The sequence below is a fragment of the Penicillium vulpinum genome, assembly GCF_028829585.1.
Source record: "Penicillium vulpinum strain IBT 29486 chromosome Unknown utg000004l_segment0_segment0, whole genome shotgun sequence".
Lineage (NCBI taxonomy): Eukaryota > Fungi > Ascomycota > Eurotiomycetes > Eurotiales > Aspergillaceae > Penicillium > Penicillium vulpinum.
The window spans coordinates 5,806,640-5,828,341 of record NW_026643244.1 but is presented as its reverse complement, the minus strand read 5'-3'; the positions used below and the strand labels follow the sequence as shown (position 1 = coordinate 5,828,341).

Genomic DNA, 21,702 nt, shown 5'->3' with positions numbered 1-21,702 from the left:
AAAAGATGTTTGATGATTACTAAATTATATTGAGCTACATATATTAGATAAAGAAGAAAAGAGAAGAGAAGAAAATTACGAATTGTAGTGCTGAATGCCCTGTTGAGTTGAAATATATAGATCGGTAAAGATGATATGGAGTTAGGGCCGAAAATGTGACATCGGCCCCCTCATCTTGGTTTCGGCTGAGGACTTGTTGTGATGTCTGCCAGTTCTATATGTACCTACATTTCAACTAATTCTTCAGATATTAGATATTAGCATTTATCTAAATCATTCACCTTATCTGCATTCTATTTGCCCATTTCAAAGGTCTACCAGTGAACCTCCATATCTCAGACCTGCTCCAATTGTTTGGGTTATCCGAAATACAGACCTCAAATCAAGCCGAGTGTACCAAAATGCCCTCGAATCCAGAAATTCGAAAGACACCACAGCTAGGCAGCGAAGACCTGGTTCCTTTTGACCATGCTGCTGCGGGACAGTAAGTTCCACACTCCCGTTCTGTTCCTGACGCGACGTCCCGCACGGATTTGCCTAACTGGATGCGCGGAGGGACCCCAACTCTGGGGCGGACTCAAGTACAATATCAGATTTATAGCCATGCTAACAAGATATATTTATCCAGCGAAGGCGTTCGCTGTACGCCTTCTGGCGCCCTAATCGCGAAACCATGCACGCGGCAGGAGGTAGAGTTCTATGAATCCAGCGCGCTCCACCCCGCATTCCAGGAGTTTATGCCCCTCTACGTCGGATCGCTCTCTTCTTCCGAGCAACAGGAACCACTGGCAATTGCTGCCGCCCAAGAATCTGGCGTCCTTCCTCTTCCCGACTCCGTCAACGTGGCCATCGATTCCCCCCTTCCTAGCCAACCGTTATCCTACACAGCCTCCGCCCACGAAGATGGCGCTGCCCCTGCCAAAGAGGAAGGCGCGTGGGTACCATCTGGCGGCAAGAAAATTGATACTGGCTTGTCGATTGTGCTGGAGAACGTCGCCTGTGGCTTCCATCGGCCGAACGTGCTGGATGTCAAGCTCGGCGCACGTTTGTGGGCCGACGATGCGCCACTCGATAAGCGGAATAAGCTTGATGTGGTGTCTGAAGAAACTACCAGCTCTAGCCTTGGATATCGCATCGCGGGCATGAAAGTTTGGACTGGCCACGAGGGGGAGACCGACGAGGGCGACCGGACAGATCCGTATGCTACGAAATACGAGGGCGCAGAGGGTGAAAAGGGTGAAGTCATTGAGAAGGATGGCTATCGGAGGTATGATAAGTGGTACGGCCGCTCTTTCAATAAGGATACTGTCAAGCAAGGCTTTGAAACCTTCCTTGCTGGCGCAAAGGCGGGCAAGATAGACCGATCAAAGATGGTTGCCCAGCGCGTGGCAGAAGAATTGAAGAACTTGCAGCGGGTTCTCGAATCTGAAGAGAGCCGGATGTACTCTGCGAGTGTGCTAGTGGTCTACGAAGGAGATGTTGAAGCGATGGAACATGCAATTGAAGAGGAAAAGAAAGCCCCAGTGTCTCTTTCTCGGGAAGAAGAAGATGATGAAGATGAAGATGACGAGGAATTTGAAATTCCTGAAGGAGCTTTGGAGATGGTCGATGTACAACAGCTTGGCGATGGGATGCCTCAACAGGCTATCAATATCAGCATTGATCCCGAAACCATGCAGATGGCCGACGACGACGACGACGAGGAAGAGGACGAAACTCCCAAAGTCTATGCCCTCCGTCTGATTGATTTCGCACATGCTAGTTGGACCCCTGGACAGGGCCCGGATGAGAATCTTCTCAGGGGTGTGCGCAGCCTCGTCAAGGTCTTCGAGGAACTGGCAGAGTGAAATACAGTATATAATTGCATGTGCCCACAGTTGCGGGCAGCCGTTGGGCGCGCTACTATCTCGAAGTTTTGTATGATTTTGTATGATTTCAGTTAGCTAGATCATATCTTCATTTATCACCCAGCCAACTTAATACGTTCTTTCTTTTATTATTCAAGCTCCAGGGTGTATAACTCTGCTGACATAATCCCGCCGAGACTTCGACATTGATCTTCAACATCGTGGAATTACAGCTGCGGAAACCCTCAAGTCAAAATGTTCCCCACACGCGCCCTTTTCGGCCGGTCGGTCTGGAAAGGTGAGCCTTGCTAGATCTCGAAGATCTATATTCCAGGATCAATTCCTAAAAGACCACACGCTAACACTCACAACAGGCCCAAACATCGTCCCGTACGTCACATCCAATCCATGCCGAATAAAAACCAAACCCGCCCTATCTTTGACCTAGAAAATCTTCTCATAATGGGAATATGTCATACTCGAACTAAAAGCTAACTGGATATCCAAAACAGCCTCCCTCTCCCTCGGACCCTTCCCCCTCCACCCAACACTCCCCCGATCCGCACTACGAAACGCGCCGCAACCATCCTCCCAAACTTTGTCGGTCTACGCTTTGCTGTGCACAATGGCAAGACATATGTCGAGATCCAGGTGACAGAGGAGATGGTCGGACGGAAGCTTGGAGAATATGTTGCGTATGTATACATCTTTCTACGCCTGTTCAGCATGAGCATGATGAGCAGGTTCGGGTTGATGTTGTTAATGACTAACATTCCATTTGCTTTTAGAACTCGCAAGCGCTTCACATACAAGCAGTCTAAGAACAAATAAACGATTCGCATGATCGCCTTGTGCAGATACCTCTTTGCGCTAGGAGAGCTGCATTGCATCTCTTTATTTTGCTACACCATGTACAGATATATCGTTGGGTTCCATGTGACATTAGCTGCTTTTGGGTCGGAGTTCAATATACATTCTTCTTTTTCCTAGATGCAAACCGCAAGTCGCAAAGTGCAATGCGACTCGTATACAATACCCAAATATAGAACCTACATAGTAATTGAAATGTGTCAATACCCTGTTAATCACTAGGCCTGGGTTGATATACTGTGTTCTTATGGATTCCAATACATATTTCCAAACCAGCAACACATAGGACATATTTCATATCATTCCATAACTAGGTTCTGTAGCATTGCATACACAGATTCATGTAGTAACCAAGAAAATCACAAGTAAAAAGAAAAAAGAGAACGCCATCCATTGGATCCGCCCAGCCACCAGCCCAGACTAGCAATGCAGTCATGATCCCGGGTCACTCAAGACCATTTGCACACCTGAAACGCCATAACTCTCAAAACGCAAAAGACAAATGAGTGAAAAAGTGCAAATAAAAACCAGGCCACAAATGAGAAACCCCCCGAAGACCAGTTTTCCATCACCGCACTACCTGTAGAACTCGCCTCGCTTCACACTGACTCCATATTCCGAAACCGCCATGCCCAAGTCCTCCATGGTCAGCACTGTGCGTCCTTGACCAGAGCCACCTGAACCACCACCTCCAAATCCAGGCCGCTGGATACCGAGATGGGTTCCAGCTTTGCTCTTTCCGCCATCGCCGCCAGGAGCTGGGGCACCACCTGCGCCAGCCGGAGCGCCGAGACCAGCTGCAGCTGCTAGACTGCCGATGGGGTTGTTTGCAGAGGAGCTGTTTGATGCGCGGATGCGGGCAAACTGGTACGAGTCTGCTGCGATGTCTGAGACGAACTTTTGCGCGGCGAGAGCCAAGAGGCGCGCAAGGTGAGGTGGGGTTTGGCCGGGCCCTGTGCCTGGTGGTGGGAGGCCGGCGAGAGTGAGGTAGTGAGCGGTGACTGCGTCGGGAATCTGGAGATCGAGGGTCAGTTTTCTCTTGCTTTTCTTTGGGGTATCTCATGGATTTTGTGTTTTGGATCGTGGGTCTTGGTTTCACATGTGCTTGGTTGGGGTAGATCGATGGTGGCGGGGACATCGTGATCCACCATGTGACCAGGCGATCAGGGGAAGCTCAGAGGGATTACAGTCTTGTTTCAAAAATGACTTACAATTGGAGCATATTCATCCATCTTGCCTAGGAACTCGCGCAAGCTTGTTTCCTTCTTGGAGGGTTCTGGCGCAGGGGCCATGGGATCTTGGCCAGGCGCCGTGGCATTCGGGTTCGCTCCGGCTTGGTTTTCGGTGTTCATCTCGACGTCTTTTTCGATGGAAGCATCAAGATCAGGCTCAGTTTTGATGTTATCTTCAGATTCGGACGGAGGGGGATGTTCTTGTGATCCGTTCTGAGGTGTGGGTTGTGGAGGTTGCGATGTTTGAGAGTCGGCCATGGTGGGCAAATATCGGCGGAAACCCCCTGCAAGTATTCTTTTTTTAATTGAGACTGGGCTGCAGACTTCCAAGTACAAGGCCAATCAATGGCTGCGGCGGTTATGCGTTCGTTTATAGGGAGATTCAAAGTCACACGGATAGTGCACGGACCACCTGGCCTAGGTGGACCTCGGGGGGGCTTTTTTTCAAAACCTATACTTCGACTTCTACATCTATAAAAACAAGTGTTGTTTTTTCATTATTCATTTTGAACTCTAACACTATGTATTCATACACTTGGAATGCAATAAAAGCAATGGCCCAACCCGGCGCAATGTGGCAATCCCATAGTAAAACAAATGTGGTTCCCGAAGGAACAAATCTCAAGCCCTAGACTCCGAAACAAAATTGCAAATCCGAAGCTCATGACGAGGCTTGCGGATGAAAAGCTAAAAGAACAAGATAAATGGGTGCATGTGACAATCTACTGTCCCAATTGCATATGAGGATCGATGTGGTCAGGGGTTTGCTGAGCATGCTGCTGAGGGTACTGACTTCCGTGGACCTCCTGGCTCAGAGTCTGCATCAGGTTCTGTTCCGCGGTTTGATCAAACACGGATTGGCTGTTGGCATCCGGTGGAAGGCTAGGCGATGCGGACATATCATGGCCCGACACGGGCGCCCCATGGGCTCCAGCAAGGGCCATCATACCCTTGATTCCTTCTACGTGAGCCTTGTCTTCTTCGCCCTGCTTTTTCTGTCTTTCGCGGGCTTCCCGCTTAGCTGCCTGGGCGGGAGCGCGGGTTTTCAACTCGCCAGTGACGAACTTCAGGTAGTATGGTACCTCAATTCCACTTTTCAAGAAGAAAAGCTTCAGGTTGCGAGCCTTGTCTTTCAGCTGCACTTGGTTACGATCTTTGAGTGCTTCGCTGATCGTTCCACCAGGTCCAAACATAGCAAGAATCTGACTCCAGTGGGGGCCCTTAACGCGGTCTAGGCCTGCCATCAACGCGTTCTCTTCTTCGGTGGTCCAAGGTCGACGTTGGCTGGGAAGACCGGATTTGCGGCTAGTCGGAGAAGACTTTGCGGATGCAGCCATTCGGGCACGTTCATAGAGGACCTGAGTGGGCTGTGACTGAGAGTAATGGGGAATCCCCGGCATGTATCCATGGTTGGAGGACATGCCATTTGCCCTGGCTTGCATAGCTTGTGCTGCATTGGGGTTGTATTGCTGGAAGGTGGCCTGCAATGGACTCTGCTGGAAAGTCAAAGGAGAGACCTGCTGTGTTTGATAACCTCCAGGGGGGTGGGACTATGATGATATTGTTGGTGAGCTGGCTGCGGTTGTTGTGCAGCGGTGTAGCCATGAAGATACTGGTTCTCGCTTTGGTTCGGCTGTTGCTGCTGTGGTTGATGTTGTTGTGGCGGTGGTTGTTGTTGCTGTTGTTGGTGCTGGGGTTGCTGCGGTAGAGGCGATGGACTAGCCTGAGACTGGGGCTGTTGGGTTTGTTGTTGATGCTGTTGTTGCGACTGCTGCTGAGAACGTCGGAGACCATGACCCTGTAGGGCAATCTGTGCAGCTCGGGCAGCACGTGCGACAAGGTCACCATGCATGTTTCGGTCCACTGGAACTTCAACTTGTTGATTGAGTGAGAATTGACCCTGGTGGGTGGTGTTGGGTGACTCGTGAGCATCACCATTTGAACTCGAGGGCTGACGTCCCTTGACAGCTTTCTTTCCCTAGATTATATTAGTACACGCATAAATTTGAGAAACATAAAAGCAAGAACGAACCTGCTGAGTGTTGATAGCATCAAAGTTCTTGGAAATGTAGGAGCTGAGATCTCGGAGGAAATCTTCCCAATGATACTTATCCGGCAGGGCATTCAGCGCTTCCTCATTGTTGATCTCATTGAGAAGAATGTCACGCCGAGAGGTGAGACGATTCACGAAATCTGTCTCAGATGGTGCCAGCTGTCGGGTACCAGGACGTCTCGCCAGCAATCGCTGTTCCATGTCGTCTGGAAACAGATTGTAGAGGAGTTGCGTACGGGTGAGAGATTTGTTATGCATAGCCGCGATGAAAGCCTGCGTCTTGAGTTCAAGGTACAAAGCACCTTGAACCTTTAGTAAACGACCGCCTTCAGGGACGAACACGTCTAAGAAATGATCGTTGAGGTCCGCAAACCCAATTTCCTGAGACCCGAAGATACTAGAGACAAAGGAAGCCAGGTTTGCTTTGCGAATGACATCAACTTGAGAAGGATCTGTGATTTCAAGGTCCGTAGGTTGAAGGAATGAGTGTTTTACGGTGTAAACTCGCTTTGTGTGATCAAACAAGGAGCGCATGGTTGCATATGCTTGGCCATTTTCGGAGTCCGGTTCGGAAACCATAGCAGTGAGGTCTTGGTAGGTGTTCTTGGAAAGGAACGACAAGATTTGCGTAGACTAGAAAGTGATTGGGTAAATGTTAGAACAAACAAATCATCACATAGATAGTATCCATTCCACTCACGAGATTGTCTAGAATAGGAAGACTCTGAATCTTGAGGTGAGAGTTGGCCTTGAGGAAAGCAAAACCTCTGGCTCCCGGGAAATCATTCGACGGTGGTAGTTCTTGAGGTCCCATTGCGACGGTTTGCTCCTGACGCTCTGTGTGATCCATGATCTCGGAAATGATTGTAGCCACATCGGTATTGAGATCAGTACCGTCCTGGGTGGTTGTGACTCCAGTAGGGGTGTCATGGGTGTCATGGGTGCCATGCTGAAGAGTTTGGTTTACATTATGATCGGTGTGCTCAACGGTATCAATAACGCCTTCACCCAGAGCCGAGGCCAATTCTTCTTCAATCTTGTGACCAGGGCCATGCTGATCGGCCATCAAGATGACTTCGTTGGGCAGAGACATATCACCGTCGGGGCCATCGCCTGTACGGCGCTTTTTGGCAGCCGGAGGCGAGCCATGTTCCTCATCATCAAGGGAATGGGGCACTTTTTGGTCTATAGTGCGAATTTAAATGGTGAGTATTGATTTCAAGGTTACATTGAGGTTCATTGGCGGTGAGGGCGATAGATATGGGTGGGGAGTCGTCGAGACTGGTGAACGGGACGATCGGATGAGGCGCTTGAAGAGAACACTTACCAATGTCACCTCCATCAGAGGGAAAAGGAGGAAAGTCAGATGTTTCCTGGCCATCAAATGATGGCCGCGCGCCTCGAGTCTCGACCATTTGGACAAAGCGCCTGACTGGGGTCGGGGTATCAACTTCCGAGAGCAGAAATGAGGGCTTAGGGGTAGGGCGCATTTGTAGGGCTTGCGGAAGAAGGATGGAGGAGCGAAAAGATGATTTTTCTGCCAGGCGGTAAGATTTCGGGGAAGGTGAGTGGAAGCGTGGGCCTTGAAGAAAGGGTGCGTGGAGATGTATGGGAGCGAGGTAGATGGAGAGGAGAGAAGGACATATTGGTGAAGAAGGTGCGTGGATAAATTGATGAATGTGCGTATATTTACATCGTCAATACACAGGTATCTTTTTTGTGTGTTTTACATACGGTACATCATTCGTATTTTAGGCTCTAGCACACCAGGGGAAGCGTACATATATCATCCACTTATGCAGAATAGCTTCTCTGTACTCCGTACTTTGATTCAGCTTATAAGCCTAGCATGAAACCCATCTCTTATTGAAATAATCTACATATGTATTATGTAGCTCGACTGTTCCTTGGAAGAATGCGGGGAAATAATCCGATTTCTTATCGACTATCAGATCTACGATAGTTAGCACATACTCTCTTGTTGGCTTCCAATGTTGAACGGGCACAGAAAATACTACATAATCATATAGGCATCATCCCAACTTTTTTCTCCTCTTTCTCGCATTACATGTAGAGGAATAAACCTATGGTACCTATATTTTAGGTCGACAGGTACATCCAGGGGCAACCTGGGCAGAACCCGCCGTTCTAAGACTAGCGTATTAGTACCTTGGGCGATTTGTCTACTGATGATGCCTACATATATGTTACATAATATTTTGATGGATGTGCTTTTTAGACGATATTCGATCCTTATATACTGTTGTCTTTGATTAATAGAATAGTACGTAGGGAGGTTGATCTATATAGAAGTTCCGTCCACTCAGCCTTGCGGATAATTTGTGCGCGTCATCAATCCCATTTCATCTGGATATAAATGCAACCTTGAACCTGCCAATTCTATCAAAAATGTCACTTTAGTATCAAATCCGAGTTGTGATAGGTATCCACACAATAATTCAACCTTAGAAGATCCTATTATGATACTTTCTGAATCTACAAATTCAATGAAGTTATCCTACTGGGCAATATATATCATATTTGACTTGTCGGAATCTTATTGGCATCAATTGGGTATTTCTTTTAGCTTTCAGGGACTCCTTGAATAAATATCCTTTTCGATCCCTCTTTATAAAACAAAAAAGCTGCTGAGGTCATTTGTATCTATGATTAATGTCGTCAAGATTCAGCTCATCCCCATCATCCGAGGAACCCGAAAGTTACAGTGCCTTCAATTTTAATTTCCACGTATAGAAAGCCAGTATGTCTACTTCCAGTAGATACCTGGGTAGTACCGGTCCTCAAAAGCGGATATCTCATCGTTTGGTTCCTGATATCCCGACAGCCCTAACACTACGATTCGATCTGGGCAATGGAGGCCTGAGTTTCTTTATTACAAAGTGGTTCCCCCCCCGTAGGGTTTAAAGGAAGTTAATCAATCTACTCGAGGCTCCTCTTCAATGCTTAGAAGAACATGTTGACCTTCGGCCTATCCATCGCTCTCCTGGCCCTACAGGGTCCGGCAATGGTTTCAGCTCAAGACTCCCACTCCACTGAGAAAGTGTGGGGAGTCTTTGCATTTACTGTCTATGGAGACAGCAAGCCAAGTGCACTCACCAGCTCTCGGACTTTGACCGACTATGGAGCCAGCGAACTCGCTGCGGCGGCATCGGCTTTCCGCTATCGTTATATATCAACCGTCGCAGGCTCCCAGACTGGAATCCAGAACATATCCCCAATCATTTTGGACTCAAATGACGTGGATGTGCTCTCGACAACGGAGCAGAATATTGTTGGCTCCGCGCAAGCATTCATGCAGGGTCTATACCCACCACTCGGATCAATGAACATACCGAGTACCGAGATTGCGAACGGATCGTTTGCACAGGCGCCATTGAACGGATACCAATATCCTCGGATCGTCACCGTTGGTGAGGGAGATCCACAGTCTCTTTTGATTGAAGGTCATGCAATGTGTGGCATGTATCACACCGCCGAGGATGAATACCGTAACAGCGACGAAGCCCAGGATATCACGCGAGACACAGAAGCCTTTTATAGGAAACTGTGGAGACTGGCATTATCTGACGTCTACGACGCATCTTCCGTAACTTATACGAATGCCGTTTCAATCTCGGAATATTTGGATTATGAAGTTGTGCACAATGACAGTTTGTTTGAAACTCTGAATCAGGCCGACATCCTCCGTGCTCGCTTGTTAGCGGACCAGTACCTATGGAGCACAAACAGCCAACAATCATCTTCCAGTGGGTCTATAATCGGAGCAGCCAGTCCAATTGCAGGGCAGACATTGGCATCGAGCATTCTGGAAGCCTTTGATCTGAACATCCAGGAAAGTGGCACCCGGCAGAAGATGACGCTGTTGTTCGGTGGCGATGAGCCAGCTGTTGCCCTGTCGTCTGTGGTGGGACTCGCAAACCAACACCAATCTAACTTCTTCTCCCGCCTGGTACGAGGTGGCTCGTTCGTTTTCGAGCTGTACAGCTTCGAGAACAGCAGCAACTTGTATCCATCATACCCTGGAATTGACAATTTGTATGTGAGATTCTTGCTTCACAACGGGACCGACAATACCACCGACTTCCAAGCGTATTCTCTATTTGGCCACGGTCCTAGCCAAAGCTCAATCCCGTATACTGAATTCCACTCCGAGCTGGAGACATTTGTCGTGGCCTCAACCCAGGAATGGTGTCTCCGCTGTAACGCCGAATCCGTGTTCTGCAATGGAGTATTCGACCAGACTGGATCTCAGCCATGGAAGAAGAACAAAGAAATGGCTCCCGCTGTAGCCGGAGTCATTGGTGCTGTTACAACTCTTGCTGTTGTTGGATTTGCAGCAATCATTGTGTTTCTCATGTGCGGTGCTCGTAAGCGCAACCCAAACAAAGGAAGTCTGGGAGGGTTCAAAGGCTCTGGTAAACTTGCCAGCGATACCGATGTGTCATTCGGTGAACCCATATGGGGAAACTCCAAGGCCAACGATACGCAAGCATCCATTGGTCTTGCTGCCGGAGTTGGTGTTGCTGTGCAGGGCCACGAATGCACTGGAAGCTGGGAGATGGGACCGGGAAAAAAAGAGATTGAGGATATCCAGCCCGATGGCAGGGAATTGACTTCGCCTTTTGAGGAGCATGAAGAGGATTGTGATATGTACAATGGTATGCAGCCTGTGAAAGCCCGGGAGAGTGTATAGATCGTATTATGTCGTCGCCGAGAATCGTATTAGGTCGTCGCCGTATTTTTGAACCAAACACCTTTTCTTTTTCGAACTTGTTGTCTTCCAACTCTGCCTTCCTCGAGCATTCTTTTTTCTGGTTAAGTCTACTGTAGCCAACATCGACGCGTGCTGGATCGTAACAGACGCGTCGAGTATAGACCTCGTGACCCCAATCTCTGAATAGCCTCGAGCCCTCGTTCCTTCTCCTCAACCCTGTACCTTCCACCCGAATCACCTCAGAAACTCTTTTTCATCGAATTGCATCGTTTCCATCATTCTCGACAGGTAAATATTCCATCCCCATGAACAAAATGAGGTATAACCTGCCAACACTGCTGGCATTGTGCCAGGATACAGGTGTGCACATCAAGTGGACCAGTCAAGCCAAACACTGTGAGTTTCCCTTTGATGATGCTCTTGATCTTCGATGATCTTTTTCAAAGAGCTGAAGATCCAATTGGGTTGCTGGTGTGAACTAGGTTCTAGTACATCGATCAGAGCTGCCATAGGTCTCAGGACCCATCGACGCTGCATCGACTCTACATAACCCGATGAAAAGAGTCTTGCTGACCATTCACACAGGCAGAATATTGCATCCTGGTCGAAGAAAGAAGCCTATCCTTTCAGAAACCCCAAGAAACCAGCCACACAGAGAGTCAGCTAGGTCATTGCGACCGAACAAAAATCCGGCATCGAAAACCTCCAAGAATCGCCCAACCCGTACCAGCAAAAAGCCATCTGAGCCTGTGTTCTCCACAAGGGATGCAGGATTTGCTCAGTTTCTAAAAAAGCACACTTCCCCGAAACACCAGCGAGTCACAGCTGGGGGAAGAATCGTTCCAATGGAGCCACCAAAGCCACCCCGTCTTGGTGGCTTTTCATTTGCGCCGAGGACTGTAATGAATGACGATGAATCCATTGGTTCGCATACCTTTGTTGATGGTCCACTTGTGAGTGATGGTCACAATAGAGCAGCACAAGATATCTTGGCAATTATCCGTTCTTCCACAGAGTCTGATAATAACTTGCAGGATCCGTTGCCATCGCCTTTGCTGGCAAGCACATCCCAGTTCGCAGCTCCTGTCAATTCACAGGATTCGACTGTTCCCCAAACAATGGACCCAGACATTCCATATGCTGAATGGATTGAGCACCAACTGCTAGACGAAGTCAATACAGATTTCATTCCCCATACTCCAAACGCAGTGCAGAGCCATGAGCCTACCTGCGAGGCTGAGGAGCGCCGGGCACGATGGGTGTCGATCGAGCGTCTAATTCATCATGAGGATACTGCAATTGCGCAGTTTTTGTCAGTCATGTCCCCGTTTGGTATGTTCCGAACTTGCGACTTTTATGTTCAATATGTGAAAGCGTCGTGGATGTGCGGCTTTGAAGCCATGATTGAGGCAAGATCGCGACTGAAAGCTAAACTCCGGAATCATGGGAAATATCTGGAGGAGGTTAACGAAGTGATCGCTCTAAACCCACAGATTTCACCTGACGATCCTTATTATAAGTTGCGTGTTTACAACATCAATGAACGAGCAAGAGTGCTCAACGCTCTTGATGAACACGATATGCTTATGGACTATGCCGAGGCAATTCGCGTGAACAACCCCGGTTATTCAGCAGGTCTTGCCGTGGATCCAGCACATCGAAATCACGCCCAAGTTCAAGCGGAAACAGAGAGAACGATCGGTGGTGGTTCACATGATAACCCGTCGACTGATGGTACCAATGAGGTTGAGCGTCCCAACACCAATCGTCGAGTTGAGATCATTAACCCGGATACTGGCCATCCCATTCAATTCCAGAGGCAGCCATCAACAACAAACAACAACAACGGTAATGGAGCAGGCCGCACAAACGGGAATGATCCAGGCTTTGATAACACGCAGCTTGATGGAACCGCAGAGTTGTTGATCCGTAATCATGGAGATGGAAATCACAACACAAACAAACGAACCTCATTCTTCAATGAGATTCAGGTTGACAGACAATCAGATTTCTTTCATGGTATGAATGGGACAAGCGGAGATCCGCCTAGGCAAGGCAATGACTTGCTCTTTGATGCTGACAGCCGACTGGGCGGTTACGTTTCTCCTGAAATGAGTTCTGAGACGGAAAGCATCATATCATGGATCCCCGAGGAGACATGGACAGAACGCCGTCCGAGAAATGGAAAGCGTATCAGCGAAACCGTGCCTCGAAACTTCGGCCGCAATGTCTACAACCATAGATCGCCGTTGCATTCCATTACTGAAGTTCAACATGAAGGACACACCGCCAGATTGGCTAGCACAGCTGCAGATAATGAGAGTCTTGAAGCAACCCTTGTGTTTAGCATGTAAGTTCTTGGCCCCAGATCAGCATTGGGAGAATGCTAACTCTAGAGCCGCAGTGATGAAGATGAAGTGAATTATCCAACTGAAGAGAATGCAACTCAGAATGAGCTCCACGATGTATCAGTTCCAGACCATTCAGATGAAGAGGAACAAGTGGTAAAAGATTCTCGCCCCGGAACTGAATCGATTGAAGACGTGGTCTCAGGACTTTCCTTTGATCAGCAGCGCAGAAGCACTGGGGTTCTGGAGAACTTTTTCGATATGTTTGTGTTAGATGTGCACGGTGATTGGGAAGTGGAAGAGTCCGGTGAACACAGAGGAGGCGCTTTCACTGAACAATCGGAGGATGGCATGAGTCACAGGTAAGTCCCATTCGAGCTCACTTGTTTGTGTGAAGGGCCAGTTTTGACACATAGTAGCCGCAATGGGAGTGTCACCCTGACAATGAACGGCTTCGGAAGTGATTACCCAGACGACATGTCGGATACACCCCTCTTGGCTCGAAATAGCCCATTCGGTAGGTATAGCCCATTCGGCATGAGCCCACTTTCCCGGAATAGCCCAAGCAGGTTAGTCTCGAGGTCAGGTGCTCGCCGTATGGGTGGTCTCAGCAGCAGGACTGGGTCTCGTATGATCTCATCGAGTCTGGATGCCCGTCGACGACATGATGCACGTGAAAATATCCGAAATGCCCGCCGCTCACTCTCAACTTCATCAAGATTGATCGAAGACTTGAGAGACGAAGTACCTGCAACAGTTATTCTTGGTTTCAACCCACCAGACAGCCAGCAAAACTCCAATTACTTGCCTGCGTATCCGCAGTTGATTGATGCCAGTATCAGACATACTGCGCCCGCTATTGTGAACATCAGCAGAATCAACGCGCTTCGTCACCGTTGATACTATGCCACCATGACGTTGGGTATGAGGAATCGAGCCCAGACGTATTTGTTCCTGAAGTTCGCGAAGTTTCAAATGATGAAAGCAGAAAATCCAGAGAAAAACATCAAAAAAAAGATAGAAAACATGGATCAAGTTCAAGTCGAGTGAGAGGAAACGATATCGAAGGGATGAAACATGGATCTGTATGTTGTATGGCCTTATGGTATTATTATCTACCGATATTCTTCTAGCGGAATGAAGTTATTATTATTATTATCACGTGGACCGGTACATTGTAGAGCCCTGGAGAGTTATTTATACTCGGGATATCGCCACCTGGGCAGTTCCTGAATTGAGGAATTCTCTCTATATTTAGAATACTGTTGACTACGGTAAAGTCATATTGAAATGACTTATCTCTGACTGATGTTTCTAAGCATATCTATGGCGTTTTCCTCAAACTATTCTCAACACTCCTGACGTAGTTGGACGTTGGACACATGGCCCCCCGGGGATTGCCCTGCCCATATTTTAGATGACTAAGCCTTGGCCTCCGCGTCCTTCTCCACTCGAAATACCTCCTTGCCTCCTCTTTTCCTGGTTTCTCAATTCTTGATCTTCATTCTTTACTTGTTCTGACATGTCGCCTTATCCATGAGCCTAGGTTTCGTGGCTTTTGTCGTTTGAGTTCTTTGGGTGGACATCCCCCGTTGTACCACTTGTTACTAACAATTGCCCCCGCCGCGCCATTATATCCCCAGCCAGCAGCACTTGGCATTTGGAAGATTACCGCCCTTTCACCCACTTCACGCCTTGCTTTTACACCCTTCGGATCATCTTTTCGACAGGTCCTAGGTGACTGTCATTTCGGTCTCGATTTTGATATCGGCGACCCACCCAATATGACGCAGCTCTTCGCCTCCAGTCCGTCGGCGGTGACAAATAATGAGAAGCGCGGGAATTTCCCCGCTCTCTCCCTTCCCTCACGAAAACACTCCAACGAGTCCGGCCACTTGCCTACGAGGATCAAGAATTTTTTCCGTATCAACAGTTCAAGCAGCCACTCTTCCCCCAACGCCTCCGGAAGTACCGAACGCGAACGGGATAGCCATGGGTCGACCAAGAACGAGAAGCCTGCTGCCCGGCAGTCTCGATTCTTGCCAGGCATAGGCCGCAATCGATCAACAACCGTTGCTAGTGAAGGCAACCCCCTCGACGATGCGATGTCACCTACCGCATCCGCCAACCCATACTTCGCCCACCAGGGCCAGCCAGCATTGCGACACCGCAATGATGGATCAGTGCCATCCTCTCCCCCTGACACTCCTGAATTGCAAGTCACAGGGGTCTCGGCAGTAGAACAGGCGACCACTGCAAATAAAGAGGAATTAGCGCGCAAGTTACGACGTGTGGCTTCCGCTCCGAATGCCCAAGGTCTATTTACAACTGGTCAGGGTAACCGCCCTCAGACAGCAGAACTGGGCAAGGAGCCCCTGGTTGAACAGTCGGGCGGATCAATGGGTCTCGCAGATCCAAACAGCGAGGAGTTCAATCTCGCGGTACCTTCTTCACTTAGTTCAGATTTCGGCAGTAACGCTGCTTTCCGCCGCACCTACAGTTCGAACTCCATTAAAGTTCGAAATGTGGAGGTCGGCCCTGCTAGCTTTGACAAGATCAAGCTTATCGGCAAGGGTGATGTTGGCAAAGTTTATCTGGTGCGCGAGAAGAAATCGGGCCGTCTGTATGCCATGAAGGGTATGTTTTACTTATTGATCAACGATTGTACGGCGCCACATACTAACTTGCGGCTAGTTTTGAGCAAGAAGGAGATGATCAAACGGAACAAGATTAAACGAGCTTTGGCCGAACAAGAGATTCTGGCTACCAGCAATCACCCGTTCATTGTCACCTTATATCATTCATTCCAATCGGAGGATTATCTGTATCTTTGCATGGAGTATTGCAGTGGTGGCGAGTTCTTCAGGAGTGCGTTTACCTTTACATCTTATCTTTGTAGTATTTATTGCTGACTTGTGCATCTCTAGCCCTGCAAACCCGTCCCGGCAAGAGTATCTCCGAGGATGCAGCTCGCTTTTACGCCGCAGAGGTTATTGCTGCGCTGGAATATCTCCATCTCATGGGTTTCATCTACCGTGACTTGAAACCGGAAAATATTCTTCTTCACCAGTCTGGTCATATCATGCTTTCTGATTTCGATCTATCGAAGCAATCTGGACCCGGAGGTGCCCCAACAATGATTCCTGCACGCAGTGGTGGCAACTCCACTACAGGTTTGCCTACGATTGATACCAAGTCATGTATTGCCGATTTCCGAACAAATTCTTTTGTTGGGACGGAAGAATATATTGCACCCGAGGTGATCAAGGGGTGTGGTCACACCAGCGCCGTTGATTGGTGGACCCTGGGCATTCTAATTTACGAAATGTTGTACGGCACTACTCCATTCAAAGGCAAGAACCGAAACGCGACGTTTGCCAGCATTCTGCGGGATGAAGTGAATTTCCCAGAGCACTCGGGTATGCAACCGATATCAAACCTGTGCAAGTCCCTGATCCGCAAACTCCTGATCAAGGATGAAACCAAGCGCCTAGGAGCCCGCGCTGGTGCCTCCGATGTCAAAACTCACCCCTTCTTCCGGCAGACTCAATGGGCACTCATTCGTCACATGAAGCCACCTATGATTCCCCACCAAGGTCGTGTTGGCACGGATACGGTGAATTTCCGCAATGTCAAGGAGAGCGCTAGCGTAGATATTGGCGGCACCGATTCTAGCAGGATGAAAGGTGTTCCAATGGATTCAGGCCTCGCAACCCCGAACGGCGAACTCAATGATCCCTTCGAGGAGTTCAACAGTGTCACCCTTCACCACGAGGGGGATATGTAAAGCCTGAGTTCTTTTCTTTTTTTGTCACTTGTTTCTTTTATCCGATACACGAGGAAAACAGCCGTATGTGCGTCGGCTCGCTGACGACGATGATGCATTAACGACTGTATTTAGATGATATTCTTCTTCATTGCAATCCTCGCTGGGTGTATGGAGTGTTTCGGGACTTTTTTCTTGGTGGATCTACTCGAGCTTTTTTCTTTTTTCTTCTTTTTCATTCCATTGTTATGCCTTAATTGCTTGTTGATTGCTTTGCATATTGCATTTCCCTCATATCCTAAGGCCTTGGATCACGCTTCGTTGCGCCTCCAATACAGGCTTGACATAGAATCGACACTGAACCGTTCGTTGGCATTGCCACATGGTTCGTGTCGCAACCTGTTTGGGCTGGTGGTTTTTGTTTTTGTTTTTCCCTTGCGCGTCTCCTTGAAAACTGTGCTATACATTTGCTTTTTTATCCTACTTCGCAGCGGACGGCGTTAGGGATTCACCTTTTCGGGTTACTCCTTCAGCGTGACATTTGTATGGCTCAACTACTACTTGCTGTTTTCAATCTCAAATTTACGTTTTGAAGTTCACTGTTGTGAAGCCAAGTTTTTTGAGAAGCTTTTGGCTTTTGATTCACTATATGATGATTTATCCATGTCGTTTAATTTACTTATCTCAAGCGGATGCGCCTCTCATTTCGCACCCTGTAAACAGGCCTCAATTCATGGAAATAAGAGTGTTACAATACAGAGATATGTTATATGAAGGGCATCTCTAAGAATAGTGTGATGGCAAACCTCGATTGGCTCACAGAAAAAAGCGAAGTCTCTATAGAATAGAGCACAGTATACTCGAAATCCAGGCCATGAGCATTGGAAGAAGAAAAAACGAATTTATAAAATAGTTACAAGCAAAGTACGCTTATGCGGCTTTGAGAGATCATTTTGGTAAAATTGGCTTTTCCATGTCTAACATTTGATGAGTTTCGCTTGGATAATTACAATATAATAACGCAATTCAAAGCCCAATTTGCAAAATTGTGCAAACTACATAATGGGTATCTAAGAAGCTCAACTCCAAAAGAGCGAACATCTTCAATGCATATGAGGATCTGCCGCACAAGCCTTGCGGCATTCCTCCAGGAGTTTCGCTTGTCTGGCAACGTCTGCGAGCCGACCAATAACCTCCTTATTACCGTCATAGAAAGTAAAGACCGCATATGGAATCTTCACATCCTCACAGAATTCTCGAACGAACTGCTGCGTCTTGCGCAGATTGTGCCGAGGGATACGAGGATACAAATGGTGAATAGCCTGGAACTGGAGACCGCCATGGAAGAAGTCCAACCATTCCGGGCAGTCGACATCCATAGTAGTGCGGAGCATCTTCTGGGGGAAAGATTCCAGCGGGCCGAGATCAGCAGTGGACATAGCGTAGTGTGACAGGGTAATCTGCACATGTAGCGGTGAAGTCACCATATGCGAGATCAGAACGAAGACAACACGGTTGAACCAGGTGGGAATGCTACACCAGACAACGCCGTAGCCGAACCAAATCCAGAAGAAAATGTGGCCGGCGAACTCGAACCAGCGGTGCCACCAGCCGGCGCCGTGTTTCGGCCCGCGCCCGACAATGATGTGTTCCCAGCTGAGGAAGTAGAGGTTGAAGCGGCCGAAGAGTAGGATGGGGTAGTACAGATAGTGCTGATATTTGACGGTGACCTGGGCCACTGCGTCGTAGTCCATGATGCGGTCGTAGTAGGTGCTGCGGAGAGAGCTGAAGAAGCGGTGCGAGAGCGCGAAGAAGGGCATCAGTTCGATATCGGGATCGTGCTCGGGAGCGTTGGTTACGATGTGGTGCACGTTATGGCTGCGCTTCCACCAGCCTAGGCTTAGGCCGCCCAAATAGTCGGCGATGATCATGCCGATGGTGGTATCGATCTGATAGTTGTGTGTGATACCCATGTGGCCGGCATCATGGGCAGAGAAGACAAGTTGGTGCCAGAAACAGCCGAGGAAGAAAGCAGATGTGCAGAACCAGGAATGTTTAAGGAAGAAGAGGAACAGCCCAAAGAAGAGGGAGTATCGACTGATCTCTATAGCGTAGGCTTTGTAGTTGCAGTTATATAGCCCTGCTGCACGGATACGCAGATTCAACTCGCGGTATTTCTTTGTGACATACTCTTGGTGTTCTGCGTCAAGAGGGGGATAGTTGACTGAATCCATCTCAATCTCCTCTTGAGTTCGAGCATCAATCACGTAGGTTCGGGGTTTGTTTTCTTTGTCTTCTGTTGAAGGGATGGCGCTGACTGCTGATGCGATTGTTGATACTGATAGTCTGCGTCTTAAGCCCAATCTTTCGTCTTCGGCTTCGAATATGGGAGATGGTGGTGCTGAAATCTCTTCGCTTGAGAGCTCTGAGCTCATCAGGTCTTCTTCCTCGAACTCATTTTCGATTAATGAGCGGAATTTGCCTCCTTGGATGGGAGGGAGGAAGTTGGTCCAACGGCCCTCAACTCGGCCAATCTTGAACTTGATCATGCGGTCACGGGCTTCCTGTGAATGGAGTCTTTCAAAGGAGTATTAGTATAATGCGCCGATTGAATTGAACAAGAGCAGAGAGATTTTGGGAGACTCACGCATTTACTTCGTCCGTGGCATCTTTTCCAATCATATGCTTGATAGCCATATCACCTCCAGGGTGATATTTGATCCAGGCATCTAGTCTGAGGACATTACGGTCGACAATGATAATCAACTTGTCTTCAGCAAGCATGCCCTCGATCTCACGTCTGGAGAAGACATTGTCCCTAGCCTTAGTTGAGGTGGACATCTTGCTCATGGAGGAATCCGATGAGATATGGCCGTTATTTTTCTCGGTCAAAAGGTTTGACATAAGAGAAGGATATGGCATTAAGACAATTATAAGGAACAATTCCCTGGGGGCATCTCTTTTTGCTTTTTTACTGATGATTCGATTAATCTATTAAGTTACCTAGCCTAACATAGCGCGGCAGTACGTAGCGCAAGACATTCCGTTTGTTTCGACCCAGGGGACAGACACAAAGGGGGCAGTGTAAATTGGTCTGTCCAACCGAGATGTGGACACGGGAGAACTCCATGGGGAATGAAGTGGAGAGGTCGAAGTGCGATGTTGAGGTGTGTAAAGTGTTATTGGACCTCGGAATCAAAGCAGTGTGACAGGGCTGTGGGCACTGTGGCGAAAGATAAAATATGGTCCATACGCGTACCTCGTCAACTATACCATACTTTGTATGTCCCGTTGATAAGTCGAGCTAAAACAAGCTTAAACCTTGGGTGCCCCTGTCGGAAATTGAAAGGTTAGATCTCTAGAATTAGCCTTCCCCTATCCCATGTCGAAAATTCTACTCCACTCTACTCCGTGCATGGCACGTTTCTAAATAGTACACTGAATAATCAAACTAAATACGGAGTAGAATCCACAGAGGATATTCTCCATTCTCCATTCCCCCTAAAAATGAATTACATTTGGTTCCCTCACCCCTGAAAACCTCAAAAGACAATTGTATTCAAAAGTGGCGATTCGTATTCGCAATGAGATTGAGATATTGGCTAACCTTTCCTGGTTAACGTATCTTGGCTTGACCTTGGCTTTAACCTTGGCCTAATCTTGGAACCTTGCCTAACAGTGGAAAGCCTCTAGGGAACTAACCTCTTTGGGAAAACCTTGACACGTGTCCACCCCAGCCCTAGGAAAACGTAGTATCCCAGACCAACTTTATTATTCTTTCGGCTCAAGGGACCAGGTCCCATAAATTTAGAAAAACGTCCGCGAACTGTCGAGGCGAAAACAGATCTGCCTTTTCTGCCCCTCTATTATTGCCGCTCAAGCCCCGCATCTGGGGCGACTGGCTAATGTTGCCAACTTCCTAGTTAAGGACACTTACGTATTTACGTTGTCTTCCTCTCTACCGAAGTCGCCACCTGACCATTTGCAATGTGTCTTTCTTAAATATCCTCGATCATTATCTCATATTGTGGATCATGATAACACGACCCAGAAAGGAGTTGGAGGGACATGATTTTATTGTGGAAAACGCAAAGCCAAGACTCATTTCCTGCACTAGAGTCAATCCGTTGTTAGGGGTGTCAAATTCACACAAGGTGATATTAGTTGAATTGTCATTTTTAAATCAGTTATTCGACGCGACGATGTTACATCGGAAATCTATATACAGAGTAGATACATGGATTTAGGCTTCCAAATAAAGTAGAGGCGCAGGTGGCCCATGACTCGGACGCGGCGCGGGAAAAGACCTCATGGGAGTTTCGCGGGGGCAAGAAAGTTTCTGGAGAGTGCCACCTTCTATGGAGTAATCATACTACTATCTCTAGACTCTTGGCGTCACCTTTTTCAGGGGAACTTATCCTAAAAGAGTGTGTGGTACTACATTGTCGTACTCGTACAGGATAGGAGACTCCCACAAGGTGTTTGCGATAAAGAATATCCACTCCTAAATAGGGATTTCTGGATCCAGAATGAGACACAATATTATTTCTCAGGTCACAGGGGTTTTTACATTCACACATAATAATTCTATCTCTGAAGGATCTGTAATTTTCGCAGTCAACTGCGTGACTCGAAGTGAATCTATCCTATATCAATTAGGGAAATGACCTCGAAAATGTCGATTGAGAAACTATAGCCTGAGGCAGTAATATAAATTGCAAAATTGACCCACCCAAGCACTTCACTAGCCCGTCCCAGTCAATTTGAGAAGGCTTGCATCCTAGTCGACAATGCGGTTACTCAACCCCTCTCTCGTCATGGGATCATCGTTGATAACTGAGATTGTCGACA

At 48.0% G+C, this 21,702-nt stretch overlaps 8 protein-coding genes across 8 annotated transcripts; 5 read left to right on the top strand and 3 right to left on the bottom strand.

Annotated features, from left to right (window-relative positions):
• Positions 1 to 401: 401 nt before the first annotated feature.
• N7479_010680 (inositol polyphosphate multikinase) lies at positions 402 to 1,847 on the top strand (the record flags this gene model as incomplete). Its single annotated transcript, XM_057258371.1, has 2 exons — positions 402 to 484; positions 629 to 1,847. The coding sequence occupies 2 exons, from the start codon at positions 402 to 404 to the stop codon at positions 1,845 to 1,847; spliced, it is 1,302 nt and encodes a 433-aa protein (XP_057105829.1).
• Positions 1,848 to 2,102: 255 nt separating this feature from the next.
• On the top strand, positions 2,103 to 2,678 carry N7479_010679 (mitochondrial 37S ribosomal protein uS19m; the record flags this gene model as incomplete). Its single annotated transcript, XM_057258370.1, has 4 exons — positions 2,103 to 2,145; positions 2,222 to 2,237; positions 2,360 to 2,542; positions 2,636 to 2,678. 4 exons carry the CDS (start codon positions 2,103 to 2,105, stop codon positions 2,676 to 2,678), a joined length of 285 nt encoding a protein of 94 aa, XP_057105828.1.
• Positions 2,679 to 3,293: 615 nt separating this feature from the next.
• N7479_010678 (putative TFIID and and SAGA complex TAF10 subunit) lies at positions 3,294 to 4,207 on the bottom strand (the record flags this gene model as incomplete). Its single annotated transcript, XM_057258369.1, has 2 exons — positions 3,294 to 3,731; positions 3,929 to 4,207. 2 exons carry the CDS (start codon positions 4,205 to 4,207, stop codon positions 3,294 to 3,296), a joined length of 717 nt encoding a protein of 238 aa, XP_057105827.1.
• A 130-nt stretch (positions 4,208 to 4,337) lies between these two features.
• Positions 4,338 to 7,492, bottom strand: N7479_010677 (uncharacterized protein; the record flags this gene model as incomplete). The annotated part of the gene is given in 6 exon segments (XM_057258368.1): positions 4,338 to 4,386; positions 4,676 to 5,466; positions 5,484 to 5,927; positions 5,982 to 6,635; positions 6,703 to 7,187; positions 7,330 to 7,492. 6 exon segments carry the CDS (start codon positions 7,490 to 7,492, stop codon positions 4,338 to 4,340), a joined length of 2,586 nt encoding a protein of 861 aa, XP_057105826.1.
• A 1,484-nt stretch (positions 7,493 to 8,976) lies between these two features.
• N7479_010676 (uncharacterized protein) lies at positions 8,977 to 10,716 on the top strand (the record flags this gene model as incomplete). The annotated part of the gene is made up of 1 exon (XM_057258367.1): positions 8,977 to 10,716. The coding sequence occupies one exon, from the start codon at positions 8,977 to 8,979 to the stop codon at positions 10,714 to 10,716; it is 1,740 nt and encodes a 579-aa protein (XP_057105825.1).
• A 335-nt stretch (positions 10,717 to 11,051) lies between these two features.
• Positions 11,052 to 13,985, top strand: N7479_010675 (uncharacterized protein; the record flags this gene model as incomplete). The annotated part of the gene is made up of 4 exons (XM_057258366.1): positions 11,052 to 11,133; positions 11,323 to 13,087; positions 13,142 to 13,447; positions 13,505 to 13,985. The coding sequence occupies 4 exons, from the start codon at positions 11,052 to 11,054 to the stop codon at positions 13,983 to 13,985; spliced, it is 2,634 nt and encodes an 877-aa protein (XP_057105824.1).
• An 884-nt stretch (positions 13,986 to 14,869) lies between these two features.
• N7479_010674 (putative serine/threonine protein kinase (Nrc-2)) lies at positions 14,870 to 16,872 on the top strand (the record flags this gene model as incomplete). The annotated part of the gene is made up of 3 exons (XM_057258365.1): positions 14,870 to 15,722; positions 15,780 to 15,953; positions 16,013 to 16,872. 3 exons carry the CDS (start codon positions 14,870 to 14,872, stop codon positions 16,870 to 16,872), a joined length of 1,887 nt encoding a protein of 628 aa, XP_057105823.1.
• A 1,082-nt stretch (positions 16,873 to 17,954) lies between these two features.
• Positions 17,955 to 19,692, bottom strand: N7479_010673 (fatty acid desaturase; the record flags this gene model as incomplete). The annotated part of the gene is made up of 2 exons (XM_057258364.1): positions 17,955 to 19,428; positions 19,499 to 19,692. 2 exons carry the CDS (start codon positions 19,690 to 19,692, stop codon positions 17,955 to 17,957), a joined length of 1,668 nt encoding a protein of 555 aa, XP_057105822.1.
• Positions 19,693 to 21,702: the final 2,010 nt, after the last annotated feature.